Raw genomic sequence first — 24,223 nt, forward strand, 5'->3', positions numbered from 1 at the left:
AGCGCAGCTCCAAGAGCCATGCTGATTAAGATCCCAGAGCGTCACGTGCATCGGCATCCCCACGCTGAAAAATGGTGTGGGGTGCTTTGAACTAAAGCTCGCTAAAGCACCCCGATGCCACTTTTTTTCAGCACAGGGATGCTGATACACATGACGCTGGAGTCCACTGGAGCGCAGTCATTTCCACACTCAGCAGACTTGATTAATTGAGTCTGCTCCGCACTATCATCACAGCGCAGCATAGCTGCCTTCCTGCACGTGTATATATAGGAGTCCAATGTGACTCAAGATAATACACCTTAGAGGTGTATTATCTTGTGCCGCATTTGTCAGCTCTGTTCCATGCATGTGTAAATCGACTTAATTTTAAGTCGGCTTAGCTGCAGTAAGTTAGGGTGTGTACATACGTACTATGTGTGCCCCTTCTCTTCAAGGGAAGAGATTTCTTGAATACGGGCAGAACGCAGTTCAGTCCCAAGGTTTCATCTCCCTTTCTCCATCTGTTAAAAGGAGAGACTAATGCTTGCGTACCTCTGGAGACTTCATAAGCATTAGATAAACCTCACAGGGGGAACAGTCTGTGTTGAAGTGGCATTGGCACCCCGCGGGTCTGTTCGCTGCCAGCGCGTCTGTCCTTGATGTGTTCTTCCCTTATGTCTGTGGTTAATGTGGGTTACTCCACATTAGGACAGTGTTGATACCAAGATTGCTGCCCCTTGCCAGGCTGTATCAATGTTTTTATTTCATTTATTTTATTTTTTTTAAACAGATGAATTTTGGAAGTTTTGCATGCCCACTTATAGCCCGTGGCAAGCTGTTGAAAAGCCTCTTTGAACGCGTTGGTTAAAGTACATGGATGGGAGGGTGGGTTGGTTTTTCATTTGTTAGTCTGATTTGATCAAGCCCCGTGACTTGGCAAACCGGAGGAAGTAGAGACGCAGTGCGGCGATCTGTGTGTTTCTTGTATTCTGCGCTGCTGTGTATTTACTGATATCTAATTTACCGTCATCCAGCCCGTTCTGGAGGTGCTGCATTCACAGCACCCAAATAATATTGCAGACACGCTGCATGAGACTGCCTTGAACCCCGAGCAAAAACGCTATAGAAATAGTGTTACATTGAAGAGACCCGCAACCAACTTTGTGTTCATGTGTATAATCGATGACAACACGGGACATCTTGCTGTTTTCCTGCTTTTTATCCCTAAACCTAGCCAAAGAGCATGGCTTGGGGGGTTTTGTGCAAGCGTTTTAAAAGCAATTATCAGTATGGACTCTAAGGACCATGTTATGGCCTGTTTCTATGGTCTCTGCTAAGATGGAAAAACAATGTCATTACAATTTTAGTTTTTAAATAGCAGCTTTTCAAATCTCTGATGTTTAAAACACAGTAATTGGTGCAAAAGCGTGCCTAGGAATAATACAGCGCATCTCTCTCTGCCCGTGAATAATAAAATATAGTCTTCTGCCATGCTTATTCCCTGACAACTCTGTATTTTTCTGTAGAAAAGCCTGGCTCTTTTTAGAGGAATGATTACAGGACGTTATTCCATTAATGCAATCCTGTATGCAAGTGCCTTAGCTCCCGTGCTTATAACAATCATCTCTCCACAATCATTCAACACCTCTTCCTCTCTGTGTTTTTATTTTTGAAGTCTACATCCAGCCTAATCAGACTTAATTGTGTAATACCGGCCATTTGAAGCGTACTCTCTTGCTAATGGGTATGTTGGGGAAGCTGTCTGACCGTTCAGGGTGCTTTCCGATTTCAAGCTGTCAAGTCAAAACTTTTTTTTAACTTTTTAAGAGTTTAAAAGGGACTTATCAGAGATGGAGAAGATGGTGCACTCTGCTCTAGCTGGAAATCCCTCTCTTAGACGGTAATGGGTGCGGTTGGGATTTTTTCCCCTTGAGTCACTCATTGCAGGCATTCGTGAGCTGAGCTGCTGATACCCAAGAGAAGCACCAAGACCCAGCAGGATAACTAGGGCCAACTTAAGGGGAGGTAGAAGAATAGCATCTGCTGCTGCAGCCATCCCCCCCCCCCATGGGTCCTGTTGCCCTGCCTGCCTTGTAGTGCCTCTGTCAAGACCGAACTTGTGCCAGACAAAGGGCGACTAAAGCTGTCAATATATATCCTAGGCCAGGGGACCGTCCAGGTTGTCACAGGTTGCTCCATCATATGTGGTTCTGGTCTCAGAAGGCTTACCCTTGAATTGGCTTACTTGGGGCTTTCCCCTCTTAGATTTATCTGCGGTGGAGAAGAGCCAGAAACGTTCTCCTCCAAGACAGGAAAAGGCTGGCTAGCCGATTGCCTCCACTCGGCATTTCTCTTATTGGGGCAGATAACTTTTATACTGCACGGACTTCCTTTCTTACCCCGTAGGGGAGGCTTTCTGTTTCTTATGGGTCTCCGTAGCTTGCCTCTTCTTATAATCGGCGTGAGAAATTTGCTATTGCTTAAATAACATCTTGGGCGTAGTTCGTATAGTTAGCTCATATGAACCGGTGCATCTCCACTGATTTTGGTGGAGCTCTGCCAGTTCCTGCCACCTGAGGATCTGCCCTGCTGTGCTGAATGCTGGTCTAAATTCAGCCTTTTTTTTAAGTCACGGCTTAGCGATGCAGAAATGAATACTCTCCTTTTATGAATAGTCTAGTAACAATGAACATAGTTGTACAGCGTCTCACAAATAACATGTGATACCTATATCAAGACTTCTGCAATCGCAGCCCAGCCTTTCATCTCTTATTTTGTTGTGATGAGAGTTGCAAATAATGGGTTTCTCAGGTCCATTGCCTAACTTAAAAAAAAAAAAAAAAGGAAAAGTACTGATTTGAGTTGTACAGAAATAATTTGCGGGGATGGGGAGTAGAAGAGGAAGCTTGACAAAATTCAATATTGCAGTTTAGGTCAAGTTTGTTTTTTAATTGGATTTTTTAATTTTTTTTATTTTGGGGTTTGTTTATACCCGAAAGCTTACAAAAAAGAAATTTTTCCAACTAATTTGAGTTGGTCAAATAAAAGATATCAGATTTACCCAAAGCACCTTGCCTGCCTGTGTCCTTAGATCAACACGGCTACAACCTATATCCCTGTGTTTTCTGAGTCATTTCACCCTTTAAAAGGAATAGGTTGATTGCAGGGTGGCATCTTTCAATTAAAGTAAAACAGATTTTAAAATGCTGAGCAGGCTGGACAGTTAGGGTTAGGGTTGTGGTATTTGAGAGGGGCTCTGGGGTGGTTAGAGTTGTGGAGAGCATGCCTGTCCCGACTCGGGATCACCTCCTAATAGGTGTCCCTAACTCTGCAATTCCCAAGCAGGTGCCATGGCACCATGAGGTGCCTTGAGATCCTTTTGAGTTTGCCATGGGGCACCATGCAGTGTTAGCACGGTTAGGTGTGCAAACATGGTTCACAAGATCAACCTAGTAACATCAAATAGGAATCCATAGTATTAAAAGTTGGGCCTGTTGTAGGCTTTCTGATCTTCTTCTCAACAGCAGAATTGCTCTGTTTTTTCTGTGGTCAAAAAAGGGAGTGAAAACCTCGAGAGCCGGCATTTTTGGAGGGGTCCTTTGAGTCTGCAAGAGGTGAAGGACCACTGCCATAACCCAGTCATTGCATTGCCGTCATTTCACTACCTTCTGTGGCCAAATTATGGTTTGGTATCCATACAGAACAAAGTCTGAATAGCCCGCGAGCTATCCTAATAACGCAAACTTGGTTTCTGATGCCACCAGTCACATGTAAATAGTAGGAATGTAACTCTAACTAGGTGCCAGCTATTCTGCTCACAAATGGAGACCCCACCCTAAATCTTCCCTTATCTGCTTGTTCCTAGAAATGTTTCTTGCAATGGTTATCCATCCACCTGGAAGGCTCTTACAACATGAGTGACCCGCCTAAATTTATTATGTTTGGTCTCCCACGTTATCTGCATTTATTTTCTTGAAAGGGTGCTAGGCAAGGTTTAAAAAGGGTAAACCTGAAAGGAATTTCTTTAATGCACCCACACCCACCTCTTTTAAAGAAGCTTAATTCCAGACTAATCACATAGCAACCCCATGTAAATGAGTTTATTTAAGAGTCCCTCCTATCAATATCTATTCTTGCTCCAGACACCCGACTCCCTAAAACGTTAACTTGTGTTTAACCCTTGCTTTGTTCAGCCCCAGAGGGCTTAACTTAGAGCATTGTCTAGTTGTAGGCGCTGCACTTCAAGAACGATCTACGGTGGAGAGCAACACAACTTAGAGGAAAGGTTGGAACAACTGAGATGACTTGAATCTGGAGGGGAAAAAAGACTAAAGGGAGATTTAACATCTCTTCAAATACTTAAAGGATGGTTATAGATGACTCACGGTGGTCACAGAGGGCAGGACAAGGAGTTAATGGTCTTAAATTTCAGCAAGGGAAATCTTAGGTTGGACCTTAGGAAGAACTTTCTCGTTACGCAGGTCATTAAGCATGGGAGCAGATTTAACTAGAGACATTGTGGGATCTCTAGCCCTGGAAGTTTTTAAAGGTAGGTTAGACAAACATTTGTTTAAGATTAGCTTAGATGGGAATGATGCTGGCCTGAGCCAGGAGGCTGGACTGGATGAAGTCCCTTCCAGACCTACTTTCCTATTCTGTCGCCGTTTATAAAATCAATATCTGGCATGTCATAATTCCCTATTCCAGGCATACTCCAATGTGTTTATTATTGATGAATCTCAGCTTTTTTGATGGTGCCCTCAAAAATATTATTTTTGTACTTCCAACTTTTCAACTCTGGATGAAGCCCGCGACAGCTATGTGATGTTTAACCTCTTTTCCCCACATACGTGCAAATAATGCCTATGAGAACCGGGGAGCTAATGTTTGGGTTGACTGGCAATGCAAGTTTTGTTGGGCGGCAAGGGAAAAAATACTTTTAAATGTGTTAGAACTGGTCTGCTCTGCGTATTGTCTTTGAAAATGCATAAGCACGTGACTTTCTAAACCCAGTGCCAGTTTGTGCTCACGTGTGCTATCGTGTTTCCGATTTAAATCCCGATTGTGCATTGGTTCACACCACACCCAGTCATGCACGTCACTCGAAGTAGGATCCCATGGTTTAGAGCGTAGCTAACAATGGAGCAAGGGCATCGTCTTACGGTAGCGCACTGGTCTTGGCACAGTGGTACCCTGACTGCCCGGGGCCACAATACCAATATCTTTCTGACCGTTTTAAAGGAACTGATTTAATCAGCGAGCTTCAAGGCTGGGACAGAAGTGGTGACTCGGTGAGCGGACAAAGCAGAAAACAAGAGTGTGGGTTGTGCTAACAATGCACGAACTGTTCTCTGCTCCCTTTATGCACTAAGCTTCTCCCCCAAAATTAATATGGATGAGAGTAAATTGACCTCGGAGGTTGGATTTGACGGGCATCTTACCAGTCCCAAAGCTGTATCCATGAAACTTAGCCCGGTTTCCTTGTTAAGTTGGAGTGCCCATTTGGTGGTAGTACATGGCCCATGGTCAGCCATATTGATGACCCCAATAAAGACTTTTTTCCAGTTTTCTGCTAGCTGTTGGGGGGAAAAAAAAACTGAATTATTTTGCTCCCTAGAGTAGATTTCCATGAAGTGTATTGTTTAATAACTCCAGCTTCCAAATAATTGCTGGTCGTGACCTTAAAACACATTGAGGTGTAACGAATGCTTCGGATGATGCGTAGGTTCACTCCCAGCTGTAGGAGACGTCTAGATTGTCGTGTTAGGAGGTGGATTTAAATATAAAGAGGACGTTACAGAAGGGGCCATTGCAGTCACAAAAATGTGAGATGCTGTTCTCTCCCATATTGTGCAGATAAGGAGAGCTCTGCTTTGCATCAAATTAAGGCTTTCTAACAGGCAGCCCTCGGTTTGTCAGGTAGTTAAGTTACTTTATTCATGTAAGTTAACAGCCTGTCCATCAGAAAGCCATCCACCTGGTAAATGGGCCAATACTGCATATACTTACAAGTGAATTATGCAGAGCTATATGGAGGAATTTAATTCTTCCCCTCCTACCTGCATGACATACTCCTCTGTCCTGGCCTTTAAGGGCCTATTAGCGAAATGTCATTTGGGAGGCTTATTAAGGTTATAAATCATGCTAGAAAAGCGGAGGGCAGACGAAAGCAGCGTCCGACTCCTTTTAATTGCTGGTCATTTATTTGGCCAAATGCTCGCTGAAACAAAAAAAAAAATAGCCTTGGAAATAACAGCTTTCCTTGGATTTATATTACATTTTAAAAAAAACGACATTGAACGCCATTAAGACTGGGAGGACGAAAGCTCAGGAGTTAGGATAGAGGGTCATTTATCACTCGTTGCTCAAATCCGTTGATACCTGTTGCCAGTTGCTCTCCAAAGGACAGTCGGGAGTATTCAGACAGCGAACGGATGTTTTTGGTAGCTGGAAAATTTGGTCCTGTTTTCTGTTTCATTTTCATATTTCTGCTGTGGACTTCGGGTCTGGCTTTGAACAAGTCACTGCTGCTTTCCACCCCCCGCGTCTCCTCCTTTCCGCTTGTAAGATGATGGTGATTTTTCTACTTCACCACTGTTGTATTGTGATTGTAAACTGTCAAATGTGGTACTTGCTCCTTTATGGAAGCTAACGATGGCACAACCCCCGTACCGAAAACCGCTGCGGGTAAGGGGGGAAACTAGACGTTGAAAATGTTAGGTCATGACTCTTGCTGGAAGTCACGGCAGTCTTCGAAAGAGCAAAATGATGGCTTAATTAAACCACCTTCCCCTCTCTAATGGGGCTGGAAGAGATCCCACTTCTGCTTCCCCAGGGAGCTGTAACGACACCGTTTTCATCATTGGAGACTGCCCGTATTGTCTAGAAAAAAAGGCGGAGGATCAGGACCTGATACTTGCCATGCATTGTCTTAATTTCAACCTAGCGGCGGGGGGAAAACCCTTTTCGAACAAAATTTAAAGATCGAGGCATCCATTAAAGGAGCAATATGAAATAAAAGCATCTTTTCCCCTTCCCCTTTCTTCCCCCCTCCATTTCACTTTAAAAGTGCCTTTGCAAACAGTTTAGAGTCCTGGATGAATGGATGTGTGTGGAAACGCGAGGCATTACCTGTGCATTTATTCTCTCAACGATAAAAGGAAGCCCTGTAGCTAGAGCAATTGATCTGCAGCACGGCAAGTTTAGGGCGAGCTTTTCTGGGCTCTTAAGAGCCAGAAAGGAAAGATGAGGAGAAGTAGTCCCGTAAGCTTGAAATCGGCTCCAGGAATGGAGCCCAGATGGTCCAGCCTCAGAGAGCCGGATCGACAGCTAAAAGGGAGAGAAATGGCTGTCGTTAAAATGCCATTTTTTGTTTCCATCAGCAGCAGTAGTGAAGCCACCTGTTCTTTCGTACGTTGTCGTAGCTAGGATGTATTGAGCATTATCCAGGAGGAAAAATGATCTGCTTTTGCACGTTGCGTGGGCCCTAACGATTCCTCCTTCCCCGACAGTTGCACTATAAAGTCCCTTCAGCGACGTCACGTTTGCATCAGCCGCCTGGAGAGGCCTCAGAACTGGGGAGAAAACTCCTGCGAAGTGAGATTTGTGATACTGGTGCTCGCTCCTCCGAAGATGGTGAGTCTTGCCAATCAATGCCTTGGAAGATTTCCAATGTGGTTGTTTCGTTGTCTTTTTCGTCCGGGGTCCTGTTAGCTTACACGACGACAACCCGTCGTCTAGACATAACGAGACACAGCGGGAAGCGAACGGGACAGATGACCACCACGGGTCTACTTCTGACTAAGGCATCGAGTTATGACACATGGGTTTTCTCTCTCTCTATCTTCCCCCACCCCCAGGCTCTTCCAGCCTCATTAGAGAAAGGAATGACCTCCGTTCTAGCACTGGAAGGGGGAGATCTGCAGAAAAGCTGCCCTTAATTTTGACCCTTGTGATATCAGTCAGGGCTGAGGATGCCTCTCTCCTTCTCATCCTGACACCTGATTGACAGCTATGCCAGCAAAAGCCCCCCTTGTGTAGGCACAGTTATTCTGGCACACCTTTGATGGTTTAGGACGGCATTTCTCACGACTTAAGTGGGTCTCAAGAATGTATGAAAGGATCACGGACAAACTTTAAAAATGGATTATCCTTTAAACCTGGAAGAGTTCCAGCCTGCAAGAGGCTTGTTAGGGCTCTCCCATGCCCCAACACACAGGGAGACTGGAGCCCGGGGGTAGGGGGCAGTGGGTCGGGACTGGCCATCGATGTTTGCAAATGGGTCCTGGTACAAAAAAAAGGTTGAGAACCACCGGTGAAAGGTATTCTGGCAAAAGGGCTTTGTCTGTAAAAGCGATATCTTCACTAAGAGGTACGTTCACCCTGGAATTGAGGGCATCATTGTATCATCTGTAGATATACTGCAACCAAGCCTCAGTCTAGCTTGGGTACCATCATGGCTAACAGCATGACTTGGCTAGCAGCATCTCTCTATTAGTATCTGAACCACCGAGGTTAAATGCGGCTTGGGCATGTCTTCGCGTGCTGCGCCTATACCTCCATTCGCAGTGTAGATGAAGCCAGTGGACAGACTATTTTTTTTTATACCACTACAAAGCGTAGGGAGGCAGGCCTCTGGTAAGCTTGCATCCACTGATCTCCCGTTACTATTTTTGTCCGCAGATTTCCCACAGAAAACGAAAGCTAAACCAGGGTTATTTATTTCTGAATGAAAAATGCAGTGTTTTGTGGTTTGTTTTTTTTCACTGACCACAAGGATCTTCCCCCCCCCCCCAATGTCTCTAATAGATGGACTTGTTTTCTCTGTCTCTATATGGCGTCATAATTCAGCACACTATCATGACTTTCAATCTCCTGCAGAGCTGAGATTTGGTCCTGCTTTCTGGACCAAATTTTTCCAGACTGATTGAGCAGTTTGTACTTTCCAATACAAAGATTTAAAAAAAAAAAAATTGGATCTCAGTCTGCTCAGCAAAATCTACAGGCTGAAAAGAGCTTTTTCACATGAAGAGCCAGCAACAAACTGCACCAATTCATTGTGGTATCTTTTTTTTTAACATCATAAACTTATTATTTGTTCAGAGCCAGCAAAATGCTGAGCTTTTGGCAGTAGGTAGGAGGAAGACACTGGAGCTAAGAAAGCTGAGTGGTGATGGCCAGTGTCCAACTAAAGGGAAACGAGTGGAGCCTCTGAAGCAGTAGTAGTGAGATGGATTGAAGAAAAGTCGCAGTTGTCTTGATTGACTGACTCTTTGCATTGGCCTTGCTACCAAGCCCAAACTTATACACGTGATTCAGTTGGCACTCTCAACCCAAATGTCTTGGAAATGTCACCTATCCTGGTTTAAAAGCCACTCCCCAACCTTTCACTCTCACTGTCATCTTTTCCTCATATCCCCACATCTATTTTCTTTTTAGAAAGGGTTGAGGCCCATCTTGCTGGGGGGTCATTTTGAGGCTCATCTTGGGGTCATCCGATCCCAGCAGACTTTCCTGCCCAAGTGCAGGGGGCTGGACCCGATGATGTGAAAGGTCCCTTCCAGCCCCTACCAACTATGAACTTATATTTGTCCACTAATGTAGTCTCCATCCACGCAGGGAAAAACTTAGGGGTGGGAGGTCTTATAGGTGTGGAGAAGGTGGGTGTAATTGCATTTGCTACAGAAGCTGCTAGAAATACTCTCAGAGCGCCTCAGGCTAGGTGCGGCGCAGGTAGGAGGTAAGAGTCCTCTTGCCAGGAAGCTGGCAAATGGGTCTTCCTTCATCCGTTTACACCAGAATGTAGCATATTTGCAAGCTAATAGAGCGAACCAGCTTCATAAGGGAGGGCACTCCACGAAAGACATGCCACAAACACCTGGGGCTGGGAGTTGAGTCCAAGGGGTGGTGGAAAGAACATGCTGGGAAACCTCAGCTACAGCGGGAGATGTATAGGGCCTTTCTGATCATTGGGGCCTTATGCTTTATGTTAAAATGGAGGCCATGTGTGCGCGACTCATCTCTGCCTGCAAGTTGGGCCTTGGAATGGAGGGGGGTTTTTTTGGGCAAGGCTAATTAAGAAATCACTCTGTCTTATGGAAATAATTCTAAAAATACCACGAATGGACACTCTCTCAGTGCAGGAAGGGTGCATTCGCATTGTAGTTGAAGGATGCCTTTGCTCTGAGGCTTAAGACATCTTGCAGAATAGGGGAGCAACATGTTTTTTGGACTAGAGTCGTACCAGGGAATGTGACTGGTAAGTGCAGATAAATTTTATGGATTCAAGTTTTGAATCCCATCTTTGGAAGGGGGAGGGAGGGTGTCAAGATCTCCAGGATCAATGCCCGATTCTTGAAGGGCTTTTGAAATTCTGCTTGGGCAGGTATCTTTACAGCTGAGAAGAGGATAGGAAAGTCTGGCTGGAAGAGACCTCCATGAGGTCTTCTAGTGCAGTCCCCTGCTCAAGGCAGGATCATCCCTAACCAAACCATCCCAGCCAAGTGTCTGTCCAATCTGGTCTAGAAAATCTCTTATGGGGAGGGAGGGGTGGAAATTCCCCGGCTTCTTTAGGCAGCCTAAATTTCCCCTGCTGCAGCTCGGGACCATTGCTCTTAGTTAGTCCTCTGTGGCCACAGAGAGAAAAGCCCACTTCCACCCTCTCTATAATTGCCTTTCAGGTATTTGAAGACTGTTAGGAAATCCCCCTTCAGCCTTCCTTTTTCTGGACTATAACCCTAGGTTTTACAGCCTTTCCCTGCAAGTCCATGCATCCCAGGCCTCTACCCCTTTCCGTTGCGCTCTGCTGGCTTCTTTCCAATCTGTCCACATCCTTGAAGTATGCGGCCCAAAGGTGGGCACAGGAGTCCAGGTGAGGTCTCGCCAGATGCAGGCTCCTCTGCAGCTCCCGATGTGTACGTACCGTTGCTACCCTGTGCAGATACGGAGCAGATCTGCCATTTCCTTTGCACTGTGCTCTGGCATTCATTCTTGGAGTACTTGGCTCTACCTGATTAAAGGCCCCTTTCTCACTGTACCAAAGCCGAACACTAGAAGAACATATCAGTAGCTCATGGACATTTTAAAATAATCTGTTGAAGAAGCTGCCCCCATTTTTCCTGTCTTAATCCTTTTTTGCTTTAATCTTTTTCTAGCAAGTACCTTGGAAGGAAATGGGAATTGCTGCTTTTTAAGAGTTTTAGCTTCTTGCTTTCTCCAGTCTCCCACGTACCCCTAGCCACTTCCCCCTTGCATGCGTGACACCCGTCACCTCGCGGATCCCCACTGTGTTGTGACAAACAGGATTTTAAGTTTGGCGATGAATAAGTGCAAGGAGCTGGGGAGCTTCTGAACACCGCCAGTCTGGCTTCTGTTAAATGTCTGTGGAATATAAATTCAGATATGACCTTAACAAAATGTTTTCTGCGAGAATTGGCCGCAGTCTCTTTCTGCCCGTATTTGCAATAAGATAAGGGCGTAAACCTTCTTGGGGAAAGGAAACCTCTTGGCTACATCTCACAGCCCTTAACCTTCTGGATGTCATTAGCTGCTAAAACCAGACTTCGCTTTGAAAACGTTGCACAGTAGAAGGATGCCTGTCAAATAGCTCCACCTCCACTAATGTTGCAACGGTCTTGGGCCAGGTCCTTCAAAAATGATTCTTGGACTTGAACGGCATTTGGCTCAGGCCCCCGTTGCACACATTACAACACGGTGGTTGAGATTTCAACGTAGGTAGACGGGGCTGCCTTCTGCACTTGCCTGTGAGAAATCTCCCATGCACCTGAAGTCCGGTCAAGAGTCTTAAAATGTTAATTTGGAGGCTTGCACTGCCTCTGGTTGCAGAGGAAACGTGAAAACCTGTGTTCTGGTCTTAGTTGGAAGAGGAACAACTTGAACTTTTTTCTGTTAGGTTTTTCAGAGCGTGAATGCATTTACGATGAATAATCAATGCAATATTTATTTTTTATTTTTTTCCCCTCCCCTCCCTCCAGAAAAGTACAAAAACTGCCACGGAAGTGGGTAGGACGTTTGCCACCATGTTTTCAGATATAACTTTCCGGCAGAAGCTTCTGGAAACAAAAACGGAAGAAGAGTTTAAAGAAGCTTTAGTTCATCAACGCCACCTCTTGACTGTGGTGAACCAGAGACCCTCGGCAGTGAACGACGGGCACAAAACGCACAGCCACAAGCCGCTCAAGGTAGGGTGGGGACAGGTCTGGTCCGTCTACCGGTTGTTTCTGTATAAAGGACCCTCTGGGATAGTTGTTTTCTTTGCCCTGCACTGGCCCTGCTTATTCATGCCAGTGGTTTACGCTTCCGCATCCTCAAACCGGGTGGTTTGTATCATTTTGTAGTCTAGCTAAACCGTTTTTGTTGTTGGAAATAAATAAATCTCCTTTGCAGCGCTGCAAATGGGTTTGAAAACTTTAGAGCGTGTCCAGCCTGTCCCGTGTGAGCCTGGGGACACGACTGAGCCACGAGCTGCGATGAATCGTTCTTGCTTCACGCAAGCCCGGACCCATAAATAAAGCAGAGAAGGCAACTTGAGAGCAGGTCCGAGTGCAGGCCCGTAGTCCTGTGCTTGGGGTCCCCCAAGATGGACCATCTGGGCACGGTGCTAGGATGCTCGTACTTGGAGCTGCTCCGAGCTGTCTGCTCCGCCTAATGCGTGAGCCCGAGCGGCAATAAATGGATGCGACTTTTCTCACATGCAGGCGTGTTGAGAAAGCAGGGTAGATGCATCCCAAGAGGCTCTTTATGAAATATGAAAGGGGACAGAATAAAAGTTCATAAGAATCACTCTGTGTTTATACCTTTTTAAATTTTCGTTCAGGATGAAGTTGTAATGAAGCAACCCCCTTTACATGGTAGGGTTGCAAAGGGGTAAGGGACGGTAGGACGGACTGAAATCGTTTAGTTCAGGATGCTAAGCAAGGCTAAAGATTGATGGAGACTCATCTACTCTACCTGCTGCCCAAAGGCAGGATAAACTATACTTAAACTGCCCCCAACAGATGTTAGTCTCCCTGCTGTTCAGCATCCTCCTGTGATGGAGATCCTACAACTTCCACCCCCAGGTAATCGGATCCGAGGGCTGCAGTTCGAAAGCTTTTCACAACGTCCATCCAGTATCTCCGTTGGTTTTAAATTGCACCATTAGCACTTGTCCTGTCCCCAGTGGATGCAGAGAACAGCTTAAACCTTCCTCTTGGCAGCAGCGCTTTTCTCTTTTATCTGTCCTTAACCCTCCGCTGCCTATATCCCTGAAACCATTCCTGCAGATACCAGTGCAATGGTACGCCAGTGGCTATGGTTCCCTTCTTGGAAAATATTTATGATACCTGTACTTGAGGATTTTTCAAGCTTTCTAATGGGTTTTTCAACATGGGCAGACATAGTTTCTAGGGTCAGAAGGGACCTGAACAGATCATCAAGTCCGACCCCCTGCCCTGGGCAGGAACGAGTGCTGGGATCATGATACCCCACCCAGATATCTATCCAGCCTCCTCTTGAAGACCTCCAAAGTATGGGAGAGCACCACCTCCCTTGGGAGCCCGTACCAGAGCCCGGCAGCCCTAACCGTAAGCAAGCCTGTCCCTCCAGAAACCACATTGCTGATGAGGAACGAGGTGGTCCAACATGTTCCCATTTTAAATATAGCCACACTTCAACGTACAGCTGAAGTCCATTTTATTTTTGTCCTATGCCTCCTAACAGGTGCTGGCTTCATAGTACTAACTGTGGTGTCCCCGTGCTTTCATAGACCCTGACCCCTTTAGGAGCAAGGCCATGTCTATGTCCGAAAGGTCTTTTCTGGTAGAGCTCTACTGAGATGCACAAAGTCTTGGGCCAGGTACAGAGGTTCGAAAAGCCCGAGGTGGATGCAACTTCCACAGCTTTTTCTAAGCACCTTTAGATTAGATTAATTTGGGAGCAAAGAGACCTTGCATTCACCCTTCGGGGGAGGAAGGGGTACGAAGGCGGCCTGTACTGGCCGCCCCCCCCCCCCCGCCCCCCCAACACCTGGCTATGCACCCCCCAGCTGTTCTGGAGAGGGCCAGGCCTTCCCCACCCCTGCCCTGCCTGGCTGACTGGTGCAAGCAGGATGCAGGACTGGGGAGCAGAGGCTTTACTACTCAGCTTTGTGACAGCTGGAGGGGGGTGGCCCTGAGCTCGCTTGGCTGGAGCAGATCAGCGCTGGTAGGGGCTAGCCTGCCTGCCTGGAGGGGCAGGGGGTGCAGTTAGTGGGGGTCTGCAAAGGAACCTGGGATGCTGGAGGACAGTGACCCAAGTTGAGTCGGGAGGGATTCGGTACAGAAGTTCGATAGACAGGTCTAAGTTAAACTGATTTAAATCTGCCACTACATCCATTGAGGATTTTTTTCAGACTGGGTTCTGCCCTGTTTAAACCAGTCTATGTGCACTGAATTTCTGTTTTGTTACAGGCTTAGACTGGTTTTCAATCATTTATACTGGTTTATGTATAATGTCTTTTCCTAGCCTTGGTGGGGATACTGGTGCAGCTTAACTAGTTCCCTGAACAAGCATGCCAGCAGTAGGACTTTTGTTCTAGGGTAATTTATACCGATGCTGCGCTTGCACCTAGTGTAGCCTGGAAGGTCATTTCTTTGGTCATTCCACACAGAGCTCTTCTCACAGCACTTTTTAAATGGGGATTAAGCCTTTATCTTTCTTCTGGGGTTTTCCCTTTGCCCGAAGAAGGAGAATAGCATGGTGTTGGACAGTAAAGGGTGAATAGCTCATCAAAACTGGGCAGTGTAGTTATTTGCATAAGGACATCTCCAGTGCCTCTAACTTTTTAGTCTGTGCAACAGCTTTTAAAAAAAACCCAAAAAACCAGGAAAATACAATATCATCACCTGGGAGCAAACAGATGTCTAAGCTGAAGTGTAATTACTGCTTCTGAACCACCCTGAATGTAATCAAATGCCACCATGTACTGAAAACAGCTATGGTATTAACCCTAAGTGAGCTGCTTGGTGTGGGGTGGAACCATGATTGTAGGCGGCATACAAATTGGTCCTTTGCTGCCTTCCCCCTGGACCTCTCCTGCAGCAGCTGCAGGGAGTAGGTACTTCATTTTGCATAAATGAAAGAGTTGATCTTTCCCACGTCCCCCATCCTACCTCTGCTAACACATTACAAGGATTTGCAGTGTTGCAGAGTTATTAGCTCCACACTGTCTACGGGACCGCGCTGCTCCCTTTTCTCTCCAGGGCCTGTTTAGGAAACATGACACACTTTCAGCCCTTGCTGGATACTGTCTTAATTACATCCCCTTGAAATCCCTGCTCTTTACTGAGCACTGAGATATTTAATCATGACCTTATTAGAGCAAGGGTGGTCACAGCATCTATAAAGTATTGTAAGAGTCTATTTGTGTGTCATTAATATTGAGGGAGCTCCTGCAGACCCCAACCACGTTGGACCCTACTGTGTTAGGCAGCATGTAAGCAGGAAGCAAATAGCTCTCCTGGCTTACAGCCTGGATGACCATGTGTAATAGATAGGCAGGTGTGAGCAAGGAAGAAACCGGGGGAATAAATGGTGGTGATTTGGCACAGGCTGGTTATACATGCAATGCTGCAGCCCTCCCACGCACCGAATGGTTGGCGTTTTCTGCAAGCAGCATGGCAGAGGTGAGGTTTTAAAGAAGGAGATTGAGGAAGGGTCAGACAGTGGGTTTATGAAGATTGCTAGGAAGGTGTAGGTGTGCGCGTGTGCTGTCCCCAGCCACCTCTGTCCAGATGGCAGGGGTGGGAAGGTGCCAGAAGACTTGAGAGAAGTGGAAAATGGGGAGACCGGATCCGACTTCAGCATCAGAGGGAAGGTGGTGTCGCACCGTGAGGATGTAGCAGGGGCAGGTAGGGCAGGGTTGGGCATGTTAAAGGGTTCTCCAGAGTAGAAGAAGGCCGATCACTTGCGATGGAGGAGAGAGGCTGCCGTTGGGACGTGCTGGTGGAATTGGATGCGAGACCCGCAGATGGTCTTGGATGGGCCGGAGGCAGTGGTGGGGGTTGCAGGCATGAAGGAGCAGAGGTGGACGTGGCAACAGCTGATACCAGAGACGATCTGAGTTTCCATAAGCACATTCACAGGGAAAGCTTGGGATGGTGGAGCTGCTGCACAGGAAGAAACTTCTCGCATTCAAGCCGTGCCTACGGGCAAAAGAGGGAGAGGCAAATTGCACACGGGATTTTTTGGGGTGCCGGGGTTGATGGGGATCACGTCTATTATACCAGAGAAGAGGGGAGAAAGGAGAGCAGGGCTGCCTACTCAGTGCACCTGCTCACTTAGTCCCATTTTCCCTTAATTCAGCATTCACACTCTTCCGTGCGTTGTTCTCTCTTCCTTTCCCGCAGCCCTCGCCTCCCCGCAGAGCAACGCCGTCCACGTGGCTCAGCACAGCACAGAGTTGCCAAACAAGCACATGGTTGTTCTCATTATCTTTCTCCCCAAAGGCCAGGCGCGGTGTCCCCATGCTTCCCACGGCAAGACGAGTAAACACACACCGCTCGTTAAAGCTGTCGTGAGTCTGTCTGGCTCGTGCCTCTGGGAAATTCGCCCTTCTAAAAATACTAACCGTCTCAATTACAAATGGCTTCAGCTCTCCACTGTTCCCATAATTTAAACTCCTGTGTCTCCATGTTTTATCGTTGCTGTCTAGCCACTGTGCAATTCAAAATGTTTAGCGCAGGTGATCAAGAGGGAGAAGGGCGCGCCTTTGAAGGAAGGCTCAGCGGGCCCACGGACAAAGCAATAATGCAAACGGGCCAGCGGTATAGCAAGAGAAACGCCTTTAATTACTTGGCCAATGGCGCGTGTCTCTTGCTATAATAATAAAAGTGATAGAATAAATGCCCAGAAATGGATTTGTGTGTGCAGAAGATTTCAACATTGACCAACTAAAATAGCTTTGATTTAGCTAATTTTGCCAATCAAGGGAACAGGGCAAGCGGCAGCAGATTGCTAGGTTGGAGATTAGGAGGAACTTTCTGGCTCTGAGGGTGGTCGGGCCTTGGCACAGGCACGTAGAGAAAATGTAGGATCTCCATCCCTGCAAAGCATCAAGAGCAGGTTGGACGCGCGCTTGGCTGGGGTGGCTTAGTCAGGGATGATCTTGCCGGGGGCTGGACTGGATCCCTTCCAGCCCTACTTGCCTTGGATCATATAGCTTGTGGTAAGAAGCATATCTTCAATATTTAGTCCTGCAACAAGCCCACCAGGCCTTCATGTATGGGCATTTATACACGTGCTCCAGAAGCAGCCAAGGGGTGCTGTAATTAAAGCATTGGGAGCATCTTGTGTATCGGCATCCCCACACTTAAATAGCGGCAGGGGTGTTTTAACTGAAGCTCATCAAATGAGTTCAAGTGCCCATCATTTTTAAGCGCGGGAATGCTGATGCGCGAGATGTCGCAGTCTGCTGAAGTGCAGTAACTGCCAGACTTGATTAATCCTGCTCGTGTATAGATGCCCCAAGAGCCTTGCAGCTTTGTCTTGTGAAGGAGTTACAAGTGGTGTTAAGCATTTTACATCTGCATTCTTGCGTGCAATTTATTCTTTCTGTCAACAAGGATACCAAAGAAAATGAAGCACTCTTAATTGTTGGGAGAATTAAATTTTCGGAAGGAACTTAAGTTTCCCATTTCACGGTTCAAGGAGCCAAATCCATTATGTTGTGCTGCGTTTTTGGAAGGATGTAGAACTAGGGAGGCTTTGATAAAAAGCAGCAGAGACTATTACACTGTTGGCAGTTGCTTACTGTGGCAGCTTTGCTAACTATTGCAGTTTTATTGTGAATCTTGCAATTTTGAGCATGCTTCCTGAAGCCCCGGAAGCTGGAATGGGGGCATCTGAAGGGAACATAAGCTTTTGTTCTTTTAAAGATATGAAGTGCCAATTTAGATGTGGCATTAGGTGGCTTTTAATCATCTCAGGAAGCAAACATGATCCTATTCCACTCCTACACAGCAGACTCAAAGGCGCTCGGTTGTCTAGATTTCTTACGCATCTCATTTTGGCCTAGGAAGATCCCGTGGCTCAGAAGCCATCCGAAATGGTTTCCTACACATCTGTCTATAATCTGAGCTCTGCTATGATCTCCTTCTGTCTGGGAAGCGCATCAATTCTGCAGGAGTCCCCAGTCCCTTAAATGGGGGGGCAAAAAAAATCATTGAGCGAGTCTGGCATTGAAAATGGGTGCAGGGGGTGGAGGGCCTCCTCTTGCCCTATAGCCCAGGGCATTTGCACACACTATGGGGAGACCTCGGCTGCAGGCCACCTTCAGCAGTCAATGGTATTGGGACAGGGTCCAGAATCGAGGGGTTCTCCTTCACCGGAGAGTTTCCTCCTCACTGGGCTCCAACTTGCATTCACTGCTGGACCCAGCGACTTGCATTCCTCTCTCTCCAGGTGCCCACGTGAAGGGTGCCATCAGCTCTGCCCCCCCTATTGCCTGTTGGTTAAGTTGCTTCCTCAGAAAGCAGGAGATGCAGGTTCAGAGGAGGACTTTGTAGGCATTGAGGCTTTGGGGAGGAGGAGTTTTTGGGTGGAGACAGCTGCCTCTGGTTGAAAAGGACCTAAAACCCAGGTCTCGAGACTTTCTAGGCAAATGCTCTCACTGCTAGGCTTCTCTTCCCCACTTCTGCTTTCAAAGTCAGTGCTGTGAGCGGTCAGTTAGCTCTACTACTTCAGGTAGACTTTTTTTTTTTCCTTGGATTGAGCTGGGTCCTATCGTGACAGAAGCTCTGAGAACGGGAAACTTTCCTTCTCCGGCGCATCAGCCTCTGGCGTCACCTTCGGCTCCCCATTGCTAGAAGATGGGAGAGCTGCGCGACTTCTCGGGGGTGAAGAGGATCTGTCCTTGGCGGTCAGCTGGGCTGCTCATTGAGAGAAAGGGAGAGCTGTGGGATAGAAACACAGTCCTAAGGCAAGATGCATGCTTTTTGGGCCAGTAAAAGCCAAGACCTAGGCTGTCTTAGGGACAGAAGTGGAACCGTGCCTTCATTTCTACCCCCAACCATTGCAGCTGAAAGTTTAGGGTGTATGGTTTTTCACACTTTCAGAAACTCACAAACTAAAAGCAAATAGTCCAAACGTATAAATGAAGAAGACTTCATTTTTGAGCCAATCGAGTGATTTGGGAGGGCTCAACTCCTCAAGCTGTACCGTTTTAGGGTTGTAGGTACTGCCATAGCCGGGCACTTCTAGGGAACGTTTACTCTGCTGTGAATTTTTGCTTCCAGACCTGCGACAATTTAATGCTGCCATCTCTGCCTCCAAATTTCTAGACCTGTGGGGAACCCCACAGGCCGATGACACAGCCCCCCGTGCCAGATCGTGCCAGCACACAAGAATGGGCCGCAGCTGGAGCCAGTGCGTGGGGCCAAGCTTGTGCATGCGTCTGCTCCGTGGCCGGATCTGACATCTGGGGTCAGACCCACGCACCAGGTTGCACGTACTGATTGACTTTGTGGGCTGGATCAAGTGCGAGATCAGTGCACAGACTGATCTTGCTCACTTGTGGCATGGGGCTGGCATCTGAGCACCCCTATTTTAGACTATCTGGTACCAGCCTCATCAACTCACTTTGCGATGAATAAGTACAACCTCATTATGCATGCATATTCCAGCTTAATTGGTGTGAATTGCTCGTGGATCAGTCCTGATTTTACTGAGAAAAAACCCTTCCTTGATCAATGTATGCACTGATCAGTGCCCCAGCAAAGCCTACATACCTGATGGGTTCAGATGCCATTTCTGGAGTGTGAATGGTTATCTGCAGACATAGTTTTGACTATCATGGCATATGGATTTCAAGGTAGTTGTTTTGGGGGGTCGGGAGAGACTTTACTTTTAAGTTTCTGTTCTCAGGGCTCGGAGAACAGAAGTTTCTGAGGTCTAATCGTGGCTTAGCCATTACTTTGCTGGCTTTGGCAAGTCAAGCCCCTGCCTTGTTATCAGTTTGCTCTTCTGCGTAGCAGGTACCACAATGCCTGCATTAATGCACATAGAGGTTTGGCTTTTTACAGTACTTCTGAGAGTATGTATTATTACCCATGTGTTAGGCACCTCGTTCTGTAAGATGTGATCCACACGCAGCATTCAAGCTGATTTAATTTTTTTTTTTCTGCCTACCAGCGCTGGAATAAGGTTAATCTTTTTAACAATGCCTGAGCCTTTTAAACTGACATAACATTTCCTTCCTCTCTTTAGTTGCATGACTTTTTCAATGTTGGCAAGGGGATTTTTGATGACATTGCACGAAGATTTCCAGTGTACGCTCTGGACTTCACTGACGGTAGGTTGCTCATGTTTATGGAAGACTCTCCCTGACTTTCCTTAATTCCTGTGATACCGTGTCCTGTTGACAATGTGGATTGATATGTTCTTTTGATATCTGCCCCTTTTTTTTCATTTAAAAAGAGAATCCCAATAAAACCTATGACTAGCTTCTGAGCCGGCACAACACTTGTGAATGGGGGAAGTTTGCAACGTGCTTTTAATGGAAATTTTGGTTTTGCCAAAGCCAGGTCTTTAATTACAGTGATTTTAAGCTCCTTGATTATTAGCATGCACGAGGAAGACATCAGAACGGATCAGAAACAAATTAGTTTTCATCAGCACGGTACGCTCCACTTCTGCTGTCGTCTTTGTTGTGCGGCAGCCGTCGATAGCTATTGTGGAAACGGCGTGGGAATTGTGCAGCGTCACAAATGGGAATTGCAGGAACTTCAGTGGAGTCTGGTTATAATCTCCAAGTGTTGTTGCTAATTTACCAAAGCAGCATGGAGAATCATAGGGCATGAGAATCAACCCAGATGCAATACTAGGGCTTAAATATCTAGTCTTATGCACCTGTTAGAGGTGTCCATCAGTTTTGGAACAAGCACCATTTTCCAGTGCAGCCTTTCATTCTCAAGGAGCGCTGAACACTGCTTAAAAAAAAACACCACAAAAACCCTCATCTTTATGGAGAAAAGTTGCATGCAAAACCTCAACCCAGCATCAGTTTGGTCTTGAATTATACCTGGCTTTTGAGGTTTGAAGCAAATGGAGCTTTAATTAGCGTAAAGCTATTTTGGGATTCATTGATCTTAAATGGTTGCATAAACTACAAAATATTGCAAGCGACCATGCCATGTTAGCACGGAGACCTTCTTAGTCTCTTGTCTCGGGCTACCAGAGAAGCCACTACGTTGTTTCCGAGATGACCTGGCTTTCTAGCAGCCGAAGTCTCCCAAATGCTTGCCTGGAAATTGTGTTGTGTTTTAAATATATCTTTTTTTTGTGACTGCCTACCTTCTGAGCTTTTATTCTTCTGGACTGAGCAAACCTTGGGGAAAGCGTCCTGCTTTACCATCCAAGCTTTACACTGTTCTTGCTCAACTCTGAGCCCTTCTCCATCCAGGCAGTTGATAATTACCATAACTACTCTGCTGTCATTAAGTTTGATTGTTACAGGTAAGAAATAAGTAATTGTATCTGCTGGAACCACTCCATCAATTAAGTGAGTCTCTGGAGTTGCTAGACCCGTCCGTCCTTTTCTCCATTCATACGTCCCCTTTTTCGCCTCTCCTTCCTCCCATCCTCTAACATGCCCTGTAAAGGGTTGCCACAGACTCCCTTTTGAGAAATGCTCTGCTAAACAACTGCATCACCAGAAAGCTTCAAGCTACCAGGGAGTCCTCTTGGGAGAATTAAACACTTTGCTCGGAGCAGCACGTTCCTGCTCGCCGGCAGGGAGGAACGGGTCGAGGACCTGGCGCTCCCACTTCCACTGGCCTTGTCTGGAGAGATGCAATTGTAGTGTGTCATGGTGCAATCCCCTCTTGGCCGCTGAAGCTGGGTATTGTACTTGTCTGTGGAAGGTCGTGTGTGAGAGAGAGAAAGAGGGAAGTAACTTTGTCAATCTAGTGGCTTTACTCCTACACATAAGGGATCTGACAAAAGACTTTCCTTGGTTGGTAGAAGTCTGATGTAAGTGCATCTGAAAGGCACCATAAAGTTGCCACAAAACTTCTGGCTTCTGTGAACCCAGATCGTCACCCCAGGTTTCTAGGGGATGAGTTGCAGCGTTAGGCGGATGCTGCAAGTTCATCTGATCCACCCCTTCGTAGACGCAGGATTTGCTCTTTGCAAACGCTCCAGGACGTCTGTGCAGCCTCTCCGTGAAAATCTCCGGTAAAGGCTGTTTCAAAACTGGCTGCGTTGTCTTGCTGTTCTTGTGATGTTAAGAAGCTAGTCTTGAGATTTGATCTAAACCTGCTTTGCTGCAGTTTAAACCTATTGACATATGTCCTGCCCTTTGTCAGGCGAAAACGATTTTTTTTTTAATGTAAAAACCTCTCTCACCCCCATCTTTTTTTCCAGACTAAACATACCTACTTCTTTCAGTCCAACCTCAGACAGAGAATTTACTTTCCATCCCTGCTATCATCTGTCACTGGTTTTTCTGCCATTTCTCTAAGTCCTCCTTAAAATACGGTGCCCAAAACTGGGCATAGTGCTCCAGCTGAAGTTTAACTAGCATCAAGTCAAGTGGCGCCATTTCCAACGCCTTGCGTATGACGCTTCTGTAAGAGCAAGACCATTGCACGCGCTTTTCTTGGGACAGTATCGTAGTGCTGATTTGCATTGAGTTTGTAACCCCGGATCCATCTCAGCAGTGCCACTGCCCGCTCGGTGCAGGTGCAATTGTTCGTTCTTCCACAGGACACGACGGGTTTTATATTGGTCTTTGGACTACATTTTGTTATCTAAAGCCCAGTTCTCCACTCGATCGACACAGTTTTGAGTTGTATTCCAGTCATCCAAAATGTTTGCAGCCCTCTATGTTGTGTCATCTGCAAGCTGGATCAGTTTTGCTCTTCCCCCATATTCAAGTCCTCGATGATGATAATAATAAAACAGTTGACTTAAGATGATTCCTCCCCTCCCTCCCCATTTTATATTGTGTTTCTCATCTGTTGCACGTGGGTTGGATGGATTTAGATTGTGCAAGTCACTGGGATGCTTGAAATTTATCCTTTAATTGATTTGCTTAGCATAGTCTGCTGGTAACTTTTGTGTTCCAGCAGTAAGGCTTTGGGGATTTTGTTCTGTTGGTCCAGCAGCTGCAGTCCTCCCCGCTGGTATTTTTGAATCATTGTCCTTGTGATCTGAAATATCTGGTTACAAGAAATGCCTGCGCGGAGCAACACACCGAGCTGGCTTTACTCATAGGAGCAGCAACCAAATATTACGTGACTTGCATTTCTGCTCTCCGTGTGGCACACCTACCACAGCTCCCTCACTTTAGGCCTTGCTACTCCAGTTCTTCACCTCTAAAAGCCAACCCACTCACAGGGCCCAGTTTACCAGTAGTCAAGTCAGTCCCGAGGCCACTGGGACCCTTGGGGCACCTTAGATGCTGTGAGCACCCTCCTCCACACCTGTGTCTCAACCGACCTGATGTGAGGTTAGCTGAGTTGCTTTGCACCATTGGTGGTTCTTCAGGCAGAGCGACTTGGTGGTGCCCATCTCCTCTCCAGGTATGGATGGCCTTTGGCTCGCAGGGAGCTCATCCGCCCTTTGACAGGTCTTGTTTAGTCCTGCTGGGTGTCCACACACCCTCCTCACCCAGGCTAGCCCAGGTGCTGGTGCCAACTTAGCCACTGACAACCCAACCACGGAGCAGGCTGGATAGCAGACCAAGAGAGGCCTGTCCTGACACCATTACCAATAGGAAACGCCACGGAAAAAAAATCTGTAGACTTCTGTTCAGATCCCAGTACAATCCCTTAGATTTGAACCGGGGGTTTTCCTCCAAGCTTAGCCACAGATCTGCTGACCTCTTAAATACATGCTATTTCCTTATCTTCACCTTCTTAAATAGCATGTGATCTTTTAAGTCCATTTTTAATATGGACTATCTTGACAGTGTTGGCTGGGGGGCTTTTGCGTGGCTAGCCTCTTGCTTCTGGAATAGAAAGAACTTGAAAACAATTTAATGATGGTTAATTATACCAAGGTTGTGAGGGGACTGGTGGCAGAAGGGGTCTCTTGCTATGTCTGCGGAGGTGCTAGTTCAAGCCCCAAGGTAACCCAGCTATGAATAAGTACCTGGTTAATCTGGCTGGGGAATCGAAAGTAGCCAGCAGTGATAGCGGCCAGATGACTCCTTGTGGCCGCAGGACCTGGCATGCCTTGGTCATAGTAGCCCTGTGGGCTGCTAGGC

At 46.7% G+C, this 24,223-nt stretch overlaps 1 protein-coding gene across 5 annotated transcripts in view; it reads left to right on the top strand.

Annotated features, from left to right (window-relative positions):
- The window catches only part of SLC4A11 (solute carrier family 4 member 11), a 213,402-nt gene that overhangs the window by 146,362 nt on the left and 42,817 nt on the right, over nucleotides 1-24,223 (top strand). For all 5 annotated transcript variants that reach the window (XM_059721424.1, XM_006276075.4, XM_059721427.1 and 2 more), the window contains 3 exons: nucleotides 7,491-7,614; nucleotides 11,973-12,179; nucleotides 20,221-20,305. In XM_059721424.1, the coding sequence (XP_059577407.1) occupies nucleotides 7,491-7,614; nucleotides 11,973-12,179; nucleotides 20,221-20,305 (416 nt within the window). The remainder of the gene's footprint in view (nucleotides 1-7,490; nucleotides 7,615-11,972; nucleotides 12,180-20,220; nucleotides 20,306-24,223) is intronic.

The sequence above is a fragment of the Alligator mississippiensis genome, chromosome 2, assembly GCF_030867095.1.
Source record: "Alligator mississippiensis isolate rAllMis1 chromosome 2, rAllMis1, whole genome shotgun sequence".
In the NCBI taxonomy this organism is placed as follows: Eukaryota; Metazoa; Chordata; order Crocodylia; family Alligatoridae; genus Alligator; species Alligator mississippiensis.